Source organism: Giraffa tippelskirchi, chromosome 5 (genome assembly GCF_054371585.1).
Source record: "Giraffa tippelskirchi isolate mGirTip1 chromosome 5, T2T-mGirTip1v1.2.pri, whole genome shotgun sequence".
In the NCBI taxonomy this organism is placed as follows: domain Eukaryota; kingdom Metazoa; phylum Chordata; class Mammalia; order Artiodactyla; family Giraffidae; genus Giraffa; species Giraffa tippelskirchi.
The window spans coordinates 21,574,421-21,590,486 of record NC_137279.1 but is presented as its reverse complement, the minus strand read 5'-3'; the positions used below and the strand labels follow the sequence as shown (position 1 = coordinate 21,590,486).

The 16,066-nt window shown below is 41.2% G+C and overlaps 1 protein-coding gene and 1 long non-coding RNA gene across 7 annotated transcripts in view; one reads left to right on the top strand and one right to left on the bottom strand.

Moving 5' to 3' along the window:
- LOC145507395 (uncharacterized) overlaps window positions 1-16,066 on the bottom strand; it is a 721,493-nt gene that overhangs the window by 8,785 nt on the left and 696,642 nt on the right. Inside the window, exon 23 of one of the 3 annotated variants that reach the window (XR_014054810.1) lies at window positions 11,959-12,709. The exons of the other annotated variants lie outside the window; for them this stretch is intronic. This is a non-coding gene — a long non-coding RNA (uncharacterized LOC145507395). Of the gene's footprint in view, window positions 1-11,958; window positions 12,710-16,066 lie in introns of those variants that run through there. 3 annotated transcript variants of the gene reach the window in all.
- BRINP2 (BMP/retinoic acid inducible neural specific 2) overlaps window positions 1-16,066 on the top strand; it is a 226,972-nt gene that overhangs the window by 191,448 nt on the left and 19,458 nt on the right. For all 4 annotated transcript variants that reach the window (XM_081493883.1, XM_081493884.1, XM_081493886.1 and 1 more), the window contains 2 exons: window positions 10,514-10,704; window positions 12,483-12,691. In XM_081493883.1, the coding sequence (XP_081350009.1) occupies window positions 10,514-10,704; window positions 12,483-12,691 (400 nt within the window). The remainder of the gene's footprint in view (window positions 1-10,513; window positions 10,705-12,482; window positions 12,692-16,066) is intronic.

Here is a 16,066-nt window from a genome sequence, read left to right as displayed (position 1 = left end):
AGTCGGACACGACTGGGCGACTGAACAACTGACCCCTGGTAACCATTAGTTTATTTTCTACATCTTTATTTCTGATTAAACTATGGATTTTTTAAAAAAATACTTTCTCCCTTAAGGTTTCATAGGGAGGGAAGCTCATGGGTCATGACTCTTCAAGGGGGCTGGATTGATGTTCTCAATTTATAAGAGATTCTCAGTTTACAAGCCCCGAAAGTGGTTCTTCAGCACATTGCTGCTGGAAACCTCACCTGGATGGAAGCCTCCAGCTGTGCTCGTTCCCTCTTTCATGGCTAAGAGTGCAGGACTCCATAGGGTGGGGGACTCTTGCCAGCAGTTCTTGTTGACCTTGTGTGTGACAGGGGAACACAGTACTTCGGGGGAGGGAAAGGTTGGTGACACGTGCATCAGTAGATGTGATGTGGGGGCATCCCTTTTCATTTACAGTTTTCAAACTAGGAACACCTTGTAGCCATTTAGTATTCGAATCGGAGGCCCTTTTTCTTCAGATCCAGAGCTGGCCTGCTCCCTAAGCCCTGCTGAAGCTCCCATCACTTGAGGCTTGGCACTTGGCTGCCAGTTTAGCTCTCCTGTCACGGGCTCCTTTGGATCCCAGAAAATCCCTAAACTCATGTACAACCAGAAGCATCATGTATTGGCAATCTGGACCAGTAGTGTTAAGCAGTTTGAGACAAAGATAACTACAATCACTTCTGCTAGGTCACTTCAGTTGTGGTCGACGGTGCAATCCTATGGACTAAACCCCGCCAGGCTCCTCTGTCCATGGGATTCTCCAGGCAAGAATACTGGAGTGGTTGCCATGACCTCCTCCAGGGGATCTTCCCAACCTAGGGGTGGAACCCGAGTCTCTTATATCTCCTGCATTGGCAGGCAGGTTCTTTACCACTTTTGGAGAAGGAAATGGCAACCCACTCCAGTACTCTTGCCTGAAAAATTCCACAGACAGAGGAGCCTGGTGGGCTACAGTCCATGGGGTCACAGAGTCAGACACAACTGAGCGACTTTACACTCTCTTTACCACTCGGAAGCCCAGTCTGGATCATATCTTCCCTAAACCTTGTTTTGGTTATTAATGATTGAATGGGTATGCTAAATCCTTTGACAGAAATATGTGTGATTCACTCTAGGCTAATTTAAAATGCAATAGCAAATGGCCTAAACTTCTGTTAATTCCAGCTCCTTTTTGAAGTGCTGGATGAACACCTTTGCAGGCAGAGTCCACACTGGAGAGCTCTGGTCACCCTTGATTTCGTCCTTTGTGTAGATGCCTTTGCTGCTTTAAGGGTCCTTTCTATACAGGCTTCCCTGGTGCTTAAAATGTTTGCTTTCTCATACTGTTGACTGTGAAACAGACACAGTAGGAAAAGATTTTAGGAGAAATGGCTAAATTGAAATGGAAATTTACTTGATGTCTTAATTGAAACAAAGATGATGGCTTAATTGAAGTAGTATGTGTTAATGTAATTGATATATAGAAAACATCCTTTTCCTAGGGAAAAAAAGAGCCTTGATTATTTTATTATGGAAAAAAAAAACCCACTACTAAATGAAAAATTGGAAATGAACATTTACTCTTTGAATAGCTCAGGCTGCCTTCCAGTATTGCCTTCTGAGGTTTTCAGATGCTGGAAAGAACCAGGTTAATAAGTTCTGTAAGCACAATTTTTACCACTTTGGCTCCAACTCCATTCACAGATGTTTCCTGCATTATTTTGCTTCCGTGAAGGGCCCCAAAGGGCAGGCAGGAAACTTCGTGAAGCAGAAGAGAAAACCACTGCGTGCCCTCACAGCCTGAGCCTTCCTGCAGCCAGCGGAAGCCTGATGGCTTATTTCTGATTCGGCGCCCTACCAGTTTATGGAAGAGGTTTTTGTTTGTTTGGGGAGAGGATTTTTCTCCAGTGAAATTCACCTACCACTTACACACACACACTCATACCTGCCTGCACACGTGTGCTTCCACTCACAAAATCACAACTGCCCCTTTGAGTTTCACAGGGGAGGTGGTATAACATCTTGGTGAATACTGTGGATTGTGGGGCCAGGCGGCCTGTGTTTAATTCCTGACTTTGGGTATTACCTACTGGGCAAATTATCTGTGCCTCGATTTCCTTTCTGTAAAATGAGGATAACTATATTTTATCACTTATAGGGGTCTTTTGAGTATTATATTGGTTAATACTTGCAAGATACTTGGAATGCCTGGCACATGCTAAGAATTCATTAAATGTTAACCATTATTTTTTTTATTATTGGCTCATAAAAAGCTTCCTAAGACAGTATTATTCATTTTCTAAGTCGTTTGTTATTCTGTGTTATGATTTCCAGAGCACTCATAGGAACTAGATTCAGGCCTTTGTCTCTGATTCCTTGCATGGTACCCTGCGTATGGACTTGATTTTTTTTTCTAGGTCTCAATTTTTCCTCCCACAAATGGGTGTACTGAAACTACCTTTGTCCGAAAAAGGTTTTTCTTTGGTGTATGCCTTGCACTATGCTTTGGATATATAGTACATTCCTGTTTAGTGTACATTCCTGTTTAATAAAAGGAAGTAAGTGTTCTGGGCAATGAAAATATCTTTGTTAAAAGATAGTAAACACTTAAAAAGAATTAGAATAAAGTAAAATACACTTAATTGAAAGTACACAAAGGAAAACAGTGTTATCGAAACAGCAGTATGGTATTGACCTGGGTCTTGATCTCAGCTCTGCCACTTACTGTGTGACTTTTGCAAGTTATTAACTTCTCTGGGTCTCATTGTTATGATTGTCATCATAATCATAGTTGCTGTTCATAGTACTGAGAGACAGTTAGGACACTAGATTTTTGTTCTGGTTCTAACGCCAAATGGTTATATTGCTTTAGGGAAACTAATTCTGTTTCATGGTTTTCTTACGATGTAAGAGGAACAGAAGAGATGGTCTCAACTTCTGTGCAGGCTGGCATGTGGTGCTGCTACAAATGCATCATGGACAGGTGTGTCCATGTATTGATCCCCTCAGCCCGTGGGGCAATTGGGCAGGGTCTAGGGTAGCAGGACTACCTTTGCTTGTCTCCTCAGGCCTGAGAAGCCTCATTCATCGATCCCAGTTCAAAACATACAGAGAATTTTTAGTGTACACAAAGACATGAAAAAGATTGGCAAATAGTGTTCAAATGTTTCTTCTAACAGTCCCAGTTTCCCTCTTGGTAGTCCTGTGACATCAGGCAAGTTACTAAGTTTTTTGAACTTCAGTATATTCAACTTACATAAGATACAGTCAGATCTTTGGTTTGGTTTGGATAAAACATGTGATACAATAAAATACGTCAAGTCTCATGTTGGACAAAAGAAGATTAAGACTAAGGAAAAGTACAAAACTTCAGGATCATTGGCTCTTTGGGGATCTTTAACTCTGTGAGTGTGGCAAAAAATTGTTATTAGACGTAGTATAGAGGACTGGAGCTCGTGATCATTGACACCGAGTGTAAAGCATCTGTGCTCCCCGGACTTGAGTGTGTGGACTGTGGACAGTCATCGGAAGCTGTCCATGTCCACTGACAGCAATGGAAGAGGACCCAGACTCAGTTTACCAAAGCATACGAAAATATCACTGCCTTGATTTATATATAAGAAGTCACAAGTATGCCCATAAGTTACATTTTTATAAATCGAATTTAATCTTCCCATTGATATGCATACACATTTAGAATGCTTTCGTTTTATTTCACAGCGATCACTAATTGCTTTTTGCTTCTATGTATTCTCATCCTGTAAGTTCATTTATCAAGTTGTCAATAATTTGCAAACAACTAGAGGATGAGGAGAGCTGTGACATAAAAGAAATGATTGTTTATTTTAAATAAACAAAATAAATGAGAGAATCATTCCACAACATCTATTGAATATCTACTGTTGTTCTGTTTTGGAACATCTAGTATTATTTTATTGCTGCTGGACAAGATAGAATCATTCCTGCCCTCACAGAGTTTATGTTCTAGCGGGAGAGAAAGAGAATTGAAAATGTATATTATTTCAGCTAGTGATACGTGCTAAAAAGATTTATAAAGCATAGAGACAGAGAGTGAGTGATGGGGTTGCCCTTTTGAATGGGATAGTCAGGGCAAGTTTCTTGAAGGAGATACTAGTCAGCAGTCCTGAATGAAGGGCACTGAATAAGCAATGTGACCACCAGTTTTTATTTACTGTTGCTGCTGCTAAGTCGCTTCAGTCGTGTCCAACTCTGTGTGACCCCATAGACGGCAGCCCACCAGGCTCCCCCGTCCCTGGGATTCTCCAGGCAAGAATACTGGAGTGGGTTGCCATTTCCTTCTCCAATGCATGAAAGTGAAAAGTGAATGTGAAGTTGCTCAGTCGTGTCCGACTGTTAGCAACCCCATGGACTGCAGCCCACCAGGCTCCTCCGTCCATGGGAATTTCCAGGCAAGAGTACTGGAGTGGGGTGCCATTGCCTTTATTTACTAGATTTAATTGAAGTGAGAGCCACCTCTTTTTAAAGATGATTTTACCTTTCAGTGAGGGTATTTCACCATTGTAAGAAACTGTGGAAAATGGAAGAGTCCTTGTGTTTTTCACCCTCTAACAATTTAATAGAATAGAAATTGATAGGATAGAAATTCTTTGTTATTTAATAACATCTAAGTGTGGTCTTTAACAAATCAGGGACAATTGTTTGGTGCCAGAAACAAACAACATCACCAAGATTCATGTCAAGGAGCTTATTGCCTGGGTTTTCTTCTAAGAATTTTAAGTAGTATCAAGTTTCAAGTTCAATTCTGTAATCCGTTTTGAATTGATTTTGTGTATGATGTAATTTAGGGGTCCAGTTTAATTTGTTATCATATTTATATGATAGTTATCCAGTTTTCCAATTATCATCCCCATTGTCTCAAGAAAGACTATCTTTTCTCCATTGACTATTTTTGGCTCCTTACATGGGTGGGTTTATTTCTAGGCTCTCTGTTTTGTTCCTTCAATCAATATGTCTATTTTTTAATGTCAATATCATAGTGTTTTGATTACTATAGCTTTGTAGTATAATTTGAAACAAGAAGTGTGATACTTTCAGTTTTGTTCTTCTTTTTCAAGATTGCTGTGGCTGGTCATAGTATTTGGGGGTTCCATACTAATTTTAGGATTGTTTTTTCTACTTTTGTAGAAAGTAGTAAAAAATGCCATTGGAATCTTCATAGTGATTGCAATGAATCTGTAGGTTGCTTTGGGCCATATGGGCATTTTAACAATACTGATTTTTCCAGTGCATGAACATGGAATATTTTCCTATTTATTTGTGTCTTCTTAATTTCTTTCATCAGTGACTTACAGTTTGCAGTGTTTGAATCTTTTGCTTCCTTCATTTAATTTATTCCTAGGTATTTTATTCTTTTTAATGCAAATGTAAATGGGGATTATTTCCTTAATTTCTCTTTCTGATATTTCACCATTTGTTTATAGAAATGCAACTATATTTGCATATTTTTGTATCCTTAATCTTTATTGAATTTATCAGTTCTAACAGTTTTGGGTGAAGTTTTTAGGGTTTTCTATGTATAATATTATGTGATCTACCAATAGAAACAATTTTACTTATTTCTTTCTGATTTGAGTGACTTTTATTTCTTGCCTGATATTTCTTGATAGTGCTTACAGTACTATCTTGGATAAAAGTGATGAGAATGGACAATGTTGTGTTATTTCTGACACTAGAGAAAAAGCTTTCAGCTTTTCACCATTGAATATGATATTATCTGTGGGCTTGTCATTGATGGCTATTATAATGTTGAGGCTTTCCTGGTGGCTGAGATGGTAAAGAATTCACCTGCAAAGCAGGAGACCCAGATTTTATCCCTGGACTGGGGAAGATCCCCTGGAGGAGGAAATGGCAACCCACTCCAGTATTATTGTCTGGAGAATCCGGACAGAGGAGTTTGATGGGCTACAGTCTGTGGGGTCATGAAGAGTCAGACATGACTGAGTAACTAAGCATGCAGGCTTGCAGTTGTTCCCTCTGTACCCACTTTGTTGAGAATTTTTATCATAAATGAATGTTGAATTTTGTCACATGCTTTTCCTACGTCTATTGAGATAATCATATGATTTTTATCCTTTGTTTTGTTAATATGGTGTATCACATTGATCCTTGCATCTTTGGAATAAATCCCATTTGGTTAAGATGTTTTATCCTTTTAATGTACTATTGAATTCAGTTTGCTAATATTTTGTTGAGGATTTTTTGCATCTATGTTTATTGGGGATATTGGCCTGCTGTTTTCTTTTCTTATAATGTCCTTGTCTGGTTTTGGTATCAGGATAAAGGCCTAATAAAATGAGTATGAAAGTTTCCATCCTCTTCCATTTTTTTTTTTAAAGAGTTTGAGAAGGATCAGGTTAATTCTTCTTCAGATGTTTGGTAGAGTTTGCCATTGAAGCCATCTGGTCCTGTACTTTTGTGCATTGGGAATTTTGTTTTGGTTTTACTAGTAATTTGACTGTTAAGATTTTCTATTTCTTAATGATTCTGTCTTGGTAGATTTATCTATACCCTCTAGGTTGCCTAATTTGTGTATAATTGTTCATAGTAGTCTCTTATCCTTTGTGTGGTATCATTTGTAATGTCTCTCATTTCTAATTGGAGTCTTTTTTGTTCCCCCTTTGTTTAGTCTAGTTAACAATTTGTCTATTTAACCTTTCAAAAAATAGTCTTTAGTTTCATTGGTCTTTTCTGTTGTCTTCTTAGTCACTATGTCATTCATTTCCACTCTGATCTTTGTTATTGTCTTCCTTCTACTAACTTTGGGTTTTAGTTTGTTCTTTTTTTGTGGTGCCTTGTGGTATAAAGTTAGGTTGTTGATTTAAGGTCTTTATTTTTTCTTAATGTAGGTATTTATTGCTATAAATTTTCCGCTTAAAACTGCTCTTACTACTTCCCACAGGTTTTTGTATTTATGTTTCCATTTTCATTTGTCTCAAGATTTTTTTTTTTTTGATATATTCTTTGATCCATTGGCTGTTCAGGAGCCTGCTATTTAATCTCCATGCATTGGTGAATTTTCCAGTTTTCTTTTGGTAATTGATTTCTAGGTTCATACCATTGTGGTCAGAAAAGATGTGTGATATGATTTTAGTCTTCTTCAGTTTAGGAAGGTTTGTTTAGTGGCCTAATATATGCTCTATCCTGGAGAATGATCCATGTGTGTTTGAGAAATGTATTCTGCTGCTGAATGGGATGTTCTATAAATAAATATCTATTATGTCCATCTAGTCTAACATGTAGTTTAAGTCCAGTGTTTACTTGCTGATTTCTGTCTGGATGATCTTTCCATTTTTGAAAGTGGGGTACTGAAGTTGCCTTCTGTTATTGCATTGCTCTCTATTTTTCCTTTCAGATCTGTTAATATTTGCTTTCCATATTTAGATGCTCCTATGTTGGGTACATGAATATTTATAAATGTTATATTTTCTTGATGAATTGATCTCTTTATCATTATGTAATGACTTTCTTTGTCTCTTATTATAGTCTTTGACTTTACACCTATTTTGTTTTAAATAAGCTACCGCAGCTTTCTTTTAGTTTCCATTTGCATGGGATATCTTTGTCCATCCCTGCATTTTCAGTATAGTCCCTGTGTGTGCATAGTCATGTCTGACTCTCTGCCACCCCATGGACTGCAGCCTGCCAGGCTCCTCCATCCATGGGATTCTCCAGGCAAGAATACCAGAGCAGGTTGCCATTTCCTCCTTCAGTGGATCTTCCCCACACAGGGATCCAGCCCAGATCTCCTGCACTGCAGGAAAATTCTTTACTGTCTGAGCCACCAGGGAAGCCCCACTTTCAATGTATGTGTCCTTAAAGCTGAAGTGAGTCTTATATGCAGAACATGGTTGGGTCTTGTTTGGTTTTGTTTTAGTAAGCTCCTCTATGTGTTTGATTGGCTGTTCAGCCAATAAGAAGTGAAATCAAGCAACTGTTCATTATGCTGCAGTGGGATTTGAGATAGAAAATACTTTTCACAAATACCCTACTTTAATTAAAGTTGAGCATTTCCCGCACAAAGGAAATAAATGATAACGCATTATTATGAACTTGTCTGCTTAGATAAATAAAGCCACACAGTGGGAATTTTAAAAGGTTTTGTGGGAACCCATGAATTATTAGTCATCCCTTTTCCTTTATTTCTCTGGTAATGTTTGGAACATGCCCCCTCTCTTAGTTTCTGGAATTAGATAGGAGGATTCTGTAGCCTCCAATGGACATGCTCTTTATTTACTTATTCTGAATTATTTTTTTCTGTGGCCTTGTCATTTTTACTTCATAGATTTGGAGGGAAGGTTAGACCAAGGTTGGCACTGTTATAAAGAGCAGAGTTGAGTGAGAATGTTAAGACTTACATGTTGTGGTTTTCTAAGGCAGTGGAGCTGATCCTTTCTACTATAATTTGGGAGGCAATGGAAAAGAACGCCCTCTTTTTTTTTTTCTTTTTACTAGTGGATATATTCATTTAAATTTCATCCTTTAAAATACAAATATTTCAGTGAGGAGAAAGCATGAATATTAACATTCCAGATGGGACTAGAAAGGAAATTTGCCATCATCTAGTATGAAAGTTCTTAAAATGCATATCCCCTTAGTTCCTTTCAAGATGTCCATGTTGACATTGTAGTAAATGTGCAAAAGCTATGGTGAGTGAAACTGCTGGCATCTTAAATTGAATAAGGGCAGTCTCACTCAATGACACTGGTAGTCATATATTCCTCATTACATACTTGAACCGAAATGCACACACATACACATGCATGTTAGCTTCACGAATGCCCCTAAAGCAGTAAAATTTATTTTTATTGGATCTTGACCATGAGCTCATGTCTTTTTAATATTTTGTATGATAAAGTGAAAAGTACACATAAAAGCATGTTTGAGGTTACTGAAGAATGGTGGTCTCAGAGAGAAATACTTTTCTGATTGAGTTGAGTTGAACTAGCCATTTTTTTCATGGACAACTGAATTTTTCTTGAACAACCAAGAGACAAACTATGGTTATTCAGACTGTAGTGTTTGGCAGACATTTCCTCAAAAATAAATAAATAAAAGAATGAAGCAAGCCTGCTTCTTTAAGGGAAACAACTGACAGTATTTATTACCAGTGATAAAATGTAAGCTTTAAATGAAAATTAGAACTTTGGAAAACTTGTATTTGTCATCGTAAGCTTGACAGCTTTCCAATATTTAAGGACTTTTTTGATGGGATTTGTGGTGATATTAACAGATATGATATTTTGATATTATATAATAAAAAATGTCAAAATATGGAAGATCTGAATAACTCAATGGTCCTATATTTTGCAGATGGATGACCAGTATATGATGTTTCAAAATCACAGAGTAAAAAGATGCATTCAAAGTGCAATATAGAACACTGGATTTTAATGTAATTGAGTATGAAAAGTTTATTGGTATGGTTTCAGAGTCAACACTGTAATTAACCTTTAAGAAAGTATGTTGAGTGTAGTGTGGTCCCAAAGAAGAATATTCACAATTATCACAACAGATTGAACACAGAATACAAGAATGTAGCTCTCTTCTGCTAAGCCGGAAACTCAAGAGATTGGCCAAAAGGCAAAGAAAATGCCATTCTTCTTACTAAATCTGTTTTGCTTCAGAACATAGAGTGATTGTCATACAAATATGTTATTTATGTTACTTGTAATGGCTTTATTTCTGTTATAATGGAAAAAATGGATTTAAATTTCTCAGTTTAAATTTCTAAAGTGGTAATTATCATTAGATATAAGCCACATGAATACAGGGGCCTCTTCATTTTTAAGAGTGTGGTAGTATCCTGAGACCGAAAAGTTTAAGAACTGTTGTTCTAAACCAATCTTCTGACTTTAAAAATAGGTAACAGAGGCCATGAGGTGACTCATCCACTGAGTTGCAATTGTGACTAGGTCTTATTTCTGCTTCTCTGGTGGCTCAGATGGTAAAGAATCTGCCTGCAGTGCAGGAGACCCAGGTTCGATCCCTGGGTTGGGAAGATACCCTGGAGAAGGGAATGGCAACCCATTCCAGTATTTTTGCCTGGAGAACCCCATGGGCAGAGGAGCCTGGTGGGCGACAGTCCATGGGGTCGCAAAGAGTTGGACGTGACTGAGCGACCACACTTTGTGTCATTTTCCTATTTCTGCAAACCACTTTCAATATTTTCATCATTTGTTTTTCCCCTGCTACACACCACTACCATGACTGCCTTCGGGAGAAGGGAAGCCACTCTCCAATGAGAAAGCTGGGTGGGAGCATATTCTGGGAGGTCAGCTGGGGTAGGGCTTTCTTACCACCTGGGAACAAGAGGCCAGAGGGCCTCTTTCAGGCACTGGTGCCTCCATTTGCAGAGATGTGTGCTGAGAGGAGATGAGGTGGTACGAGTGAAGGAAGAACCTGCTCCCAGTTTTATTCCTCTTGTCCCAGAATACATTGAGCTTTTCCTTGTCTTTCCCTCCAGGGAGTTTGCACGTTGGAAGGTGAACAACCTGGCTCTGGAAAGGAAGGACTTCTTTAGTTTGCCACTGCCTCTTGCCCCAGAGTTTATCCGGAACATCCGCCTCCTGGGAAGGAGACCCAACCTGCAACAGGTCACTGAAAACCTGATCAAAAAGTATGGCACCCACTTCCTACTTTCTGCCACCCTCGGAGGTAAGCAGTACCTTAATCCTACCATCCTACACTCGCTGGTTGCCAGACCATCGGAAATAGCTTTCTAACACCTGTTGACTACAGCTTCAATACTTTTCCTGAATCTTTGATTCTTCCTGTCATTTTTTTTGGCTGGGAAATGTTCTCATTCTGGTGCATTTGTCAACAGTGTAATCTCTTGACATCCAAATTCATTGCCAGAACATTGCTCTTTGCTTATAAGCATCCTCCTGGGGAGGAGGTTGTGGGGTAAGGAGGTTGGGGGAGACGTCGACTAAGCACTTGCCAGCAGGGGGCGCTCCCAGTTTTCTTTTGACTGAGCCCTCTAACCCTGAAGTTTCTCCATATCCTAATATTGGCTGTGGCTGCAGAAGGCAATGGCACCCCACTCCAGTACGCTTGCCTGGAAAACCCCATGGATGGAGGAGCCTGGTGGGCTGCAGTCCATGGGGTCGCTAGGAGTCGGAGACGACTGAGCGACTTCACTTTCACTTTTCACTTTCACGCATTGGAGAAGGAAATGGCAACCCACTCCAGTGTTCTTGCCTGGAGAATCCCAGGGACGGGGGAGCCTGTTGGGCTGCCGTCTATGGGGTCACGCAGAGTCGGACACGACTGAAGCGACTTAGCAGCAGCAGCAGAAGTCAGTATGTGTGCTCAGTCATGTCCTACGCTTTGTGATTCCATGGACTGTAGCCTGCCAAGCTCCTCTGTCCATGGGATTCTCCAGGCAAGAATACTGGAATGAGTAGCCATTTTCTCCTCCAGGGGATCTTCCCAACCCAGGAATTGAACCTGCATCTCCCGTATGGCAGCCCAGGTGGCACTAGTGCTAAAGAACCAGCCTGCCAATGCAGGAGACATAAGAGACCCGGGTTCAATCCCTGGGTCAGGAAGATCCCCTGGAGGAGGAAATGGCAACCCACTCCAGTATTCTTGTCCAGGAACAGAGAATCCCGGCTGGCTACAGTCCACAGGGTCACACAGTTGGACACAGCTGAAGCGACTTAGCACGCATGCACTCCTGCATTGCAGGCAGACTCTATATTGTCTGAGCCACCAGGGAAGCCCAGATGCATAGGCAAAAAAGTAAATGTTCGTTAAGTCCCTGATCTCTCTGCTTCCACTCTGTAGAGACTGGTAACCAGCCAAACAGATTCCAACGATTCTGGGCTGGATGGAGGCAAAGGTAGGGTGGTACAACCTCTGGCTAGGACCCAGAGCAGAATTGAGAGCTAGAAAGAGGCAGAGTTCTCTCTGTCCTGGAAAGAAGAAAGCAGGATTTATTATAACATTTAGTCCATGTCTTATGGACTACAAAGGAACACTCCAAGGGTTCAGGCCAGCTGCTGACATGTCGTAGGTGTTGAGCATTTGAGGGGGAGAAAGGAGGTTGAGCTTCAAGGCTTTTGCCCTTTCTTAGGGAGCAGAAATATCCACGGTGATTCTTTATAAACAACTTGAGAGAGAGAATTTTATCTTCCCCATGGAGGTAGATTGCCTGAGACAGAGATCAATAGAGGATGTTAAATGGATAAGCTGGAGGGGCGGGGGATGAGCTCTGGGAGATTACAGAAGTAGGGAGGAGGAGGCTGGCCTCTCAGGCAATGGTGCCCTTATCCTGCGGTGCAGTCTGATGAGAGTGTTCTGAGCAGGGTAGGGATGGGCCACAGGCTCCCTCTTAGCTCAGTCTCTGCTGGTAGAGGGTTTCACGTTCTTATGCGTAGGCGCTCGGGGAGCTGAAGGCCTCACCAGGACACCCATGTTGTTTGCTGTAGGAGAAGAGTCCCTGACCATTTTTGTGGACAAGCGGAAACTGAGCCGGAAGTCAGAGACGGCAGGAAGTGCCTCTGTGATCGGTGGCGGTGGGAACAGCTCCGCCGTGTCCCTGGAGACCCTGCACCAGCTGGCGGCCTCTTACTTCATCGACAGAGAGAGCACCCTGCGGCGGCTGCACCACATCCAGATAGCCACGGGGGCCATCAAGGTAAGGGCCTGAGAGGTCCTGCGGGAGGGAGGGCAGACAGGCAGAGACACCAGGCAGAGGCCTGGGTCTTAGCCAGCGCCATGTCAGCCAGGCCTGACTGGGGGTAGTGTGAAAGCAGCTTTCTGATGTGGGCACAGCCCTAAACCAGCCCTAAAGCCTGGGCAGGGGCTTCCTTCTGCAGCAAACAGCCACATGGCATCTTCCCTAAGGCAGACTCCAGCTGAGGGAACCTCAGTGAAAGGCAGCCAAGGGCACTGCTTTCCAGAGGTCACATTGTAGTGGGGGAATGAAGATAATAAACTTGTAAAAATCAGCAAAGTCATTCCAGGTTATGATATAAGGGGAAAACTGAGTCATAGGTACAGATTTCCTGAGGTGAGAGAGGGGCACAGCTAGTATTAGCCAGACTGGTCAAGGGGGAGGGCACTTGGGGTTTAGACTGAGGTCTGAATCCTTAGAAGCCAGCTGTGTGTAGATCTGAGGGAAGGGTGTTCAGGCGGGGGGAATGGTAAGTGCTAAGGTGCTGAGGCAGGAACCAGTGTGGTGCCATGGTGAAACCCCGGACTGCTGTGACTGCAGAGAGGTGAGCAAGAAAGATGCTGGTACAAGCCGACATTCAGAGGTAGGCTGGAGCCGGATCACGTGGCTGGGATGAGGACTTTTAATACAAGCCAAAGTGCAGTAGAAAACAAGCAGAGGAGTGATGTGATTTCATGTATGTTTGAAAAGCTCAATACTTCCTATGATTTAAATAACTATAACATCTATCCCATGTTCTCTAGAAGATTTGTAGGACAGTTCTTGTTGCATAAGGGAAGAGAAGAGTAGTGATGATACTTGGGATCACTGGAGATTCTACTTCTAAATATAAAGTGAGGCTGTTGAGAGTCAATCTTATATTCTGCTTTTATCCCACCCAAGACTCACAAGGAAGTTTTGTTCATTCATTCATTTACTGAATAAGTATTTAAAATTTTTTTAATTTTAGAGTATAGTTAATTCACAATGTTGTGTTAGTTTCAGGTGTACAGCAAAGTGATTTAGTTATACACATTCATATATCTAATCTTTTTCAGATTCTTTTCCCATAAAAGTTATTACAGAGTATTGAGTAGAGCTCCTTGTGCTATACAGTTGGTCCTCTTTGGCTATCTGTTTTACATACAGCAATGTGCATATGCCAGTCTCAACCTTATTGAACACCTATTATGTGTCAGGCACTCTTCTGGGTACACTGAGAATCCAAAAGTGAGTTACAACATATAAGGTCCCTCCCCTAATGAAGCTGAAATTCTAGTGGTGGAGATACAGTTACAAACACATAGATAATGTCAGGTGGGATTAGTGGTAGAAAGACACAAAGTCGGAGAAGAGTATAGGGGGTAATGGGGACATGGTACTTTAGGGAAAACCAGATAGAGATATGAGTGAAGTGAGGGAGTGAGTCACAAGGGTATCTTGAGTGACTGCATTCAAGACAGAGCAGGGAGGGAAAGTGCAACTGCCCTGAAGTGGGAATGTGCTTGGTATGATCCAGGAGCACCAGCAGTGTAGCTGGAGCGGAGTCAGAGGAGTAAAGAGACAGATGATGCAACAGTGATTTCAGGGGCCAGATCAGGAGGGCATTGCTGATGAGAGAAGGGGGTTCCTGGATCCCAGTGTACCCATTACTACACTGGTCAAGATGAACAACAGTGACTTGGATGAAGTTGGTGCTATAGTGCTGGTATGAAGTTCCTAGGTTCAGGTTATACTTGATGGTAGAGTCTATCCAGGGTTAGCTACGAAACTGAAAGAAAGGAGTTAAGATAACCACAGATATTTGGCCTGAGTAACATGATGAACAGTGATTTCATTAACTGAGATAACACTGGGGCGAGGTGCCGATCTAAAAGAGATAAATCAAGAATTCAGTTTTAGACATACTGTATTTGACATTCCTATTAGATATCTAACAGGCAATAGGCTGTAAACACCAGGATTTCAAGAGAAAGGTCGTGATTAGAGATGTAAGTTTGGCATCCAAATATATCCACATGTGTAGTTGGTATTTAAAACTATAGGAAAGGATGAAGTGAGATCACTTGAGGACTGAAGGCTGCTAATAAATTGGACCTAGGGCTTTGGATCATGAAACACATCAATTTTCAGCAATGGACCAAATGAGGAGGATTCAACAAAGGAAGCTGAGACAGAGCATAAAGGTATGGAGAGAACCAAAGTTGATTTACAAAGCCATGTGAAGAAAGGGCTTTACAAAAGAAGGATCAGACAACTTGAGCAGTCAGATTGTGAATATGACCTTCAACTTGGCAATGTGGAGGTAACTAGTAACCTAGATAAGAGTAGTTTCAGTGGCACGAAGGGTATAAACGGCTGAGTGGAGAAGGTTCAATAGAGAGAGTGGAGTGAGCATTAGAATCGTGGAGACAATCCTTGAAAGGTTTTGCTATAAAGGCAAATAGAAAAATAGGTAATAGCTGGAGAGTGATGTGGGGTCAAGGGAGCTTGTGTTTTTGTTTTAAAAATGGGAGATATTCCAAGATACTGGTATGTTAATTAAAATGACTCAGTAGAGAGGGGGGACATCATGGTGCAGGAGAGACAGGAGATGATTGCAGAAGCAATTGAGGAGGTGAGAGAGGTTGGTATTCCAGGCATGAGTGGTGTGGCAGGTCTCACATAGGAGCACAGACACTTCATCCTTTGTAGCACAAGGCAGTACAGAGCACGCAGCACACGTGCAGTGAGATGACAGATGCGATGGTGGGAGGATACAGATATTCTCTTCTGATTTATTCCATTTCCTTGATGAAACAAGCAAAGTCCGTGGCTAAATGGAAGAAGGAATTGCTGAGAAAAGAATGTTTGAAATGGTTTTTCAGAGAGTTAAGCTTATCAATTGACTAGATAAATGGAGTCAATTGTTGAGGGGCACAGAAGGCCCATTTGAGACCCATGGTCATAATTATTACATGAGGCCAGTCAGCAGAGTTGTGAGTTTTATCAGCTATATTCAGCCCTTCACGTTCAGACAAGCATGGGATAGATGGAGAGTTGGATTAAACCAATATATGTGTGTGTGTATGTGTACAAGGTGAAAGAAAAAATAGGCAAGAGAGTTGAAAGTATATAGAAAAGAGTGATTACAGTAATGGATCAAGAGATTTGAAACCATCAGGGGATGATAGAAAGTGAAAAGTTGACCAGGTCAAAATATTGGAGGTCTAAGTAGGTTTGATGACTTGTTACAGGGAAGAGGCTAGAGGAGGTACAAGTGTGTGATGTTTAATATTGCAGTTACAGAAGGTCAGGTTCTGGGGCATGACCATAGGTGTGGGAGGCTAAGATGGGGTTCACTGGAGGACAAGATGA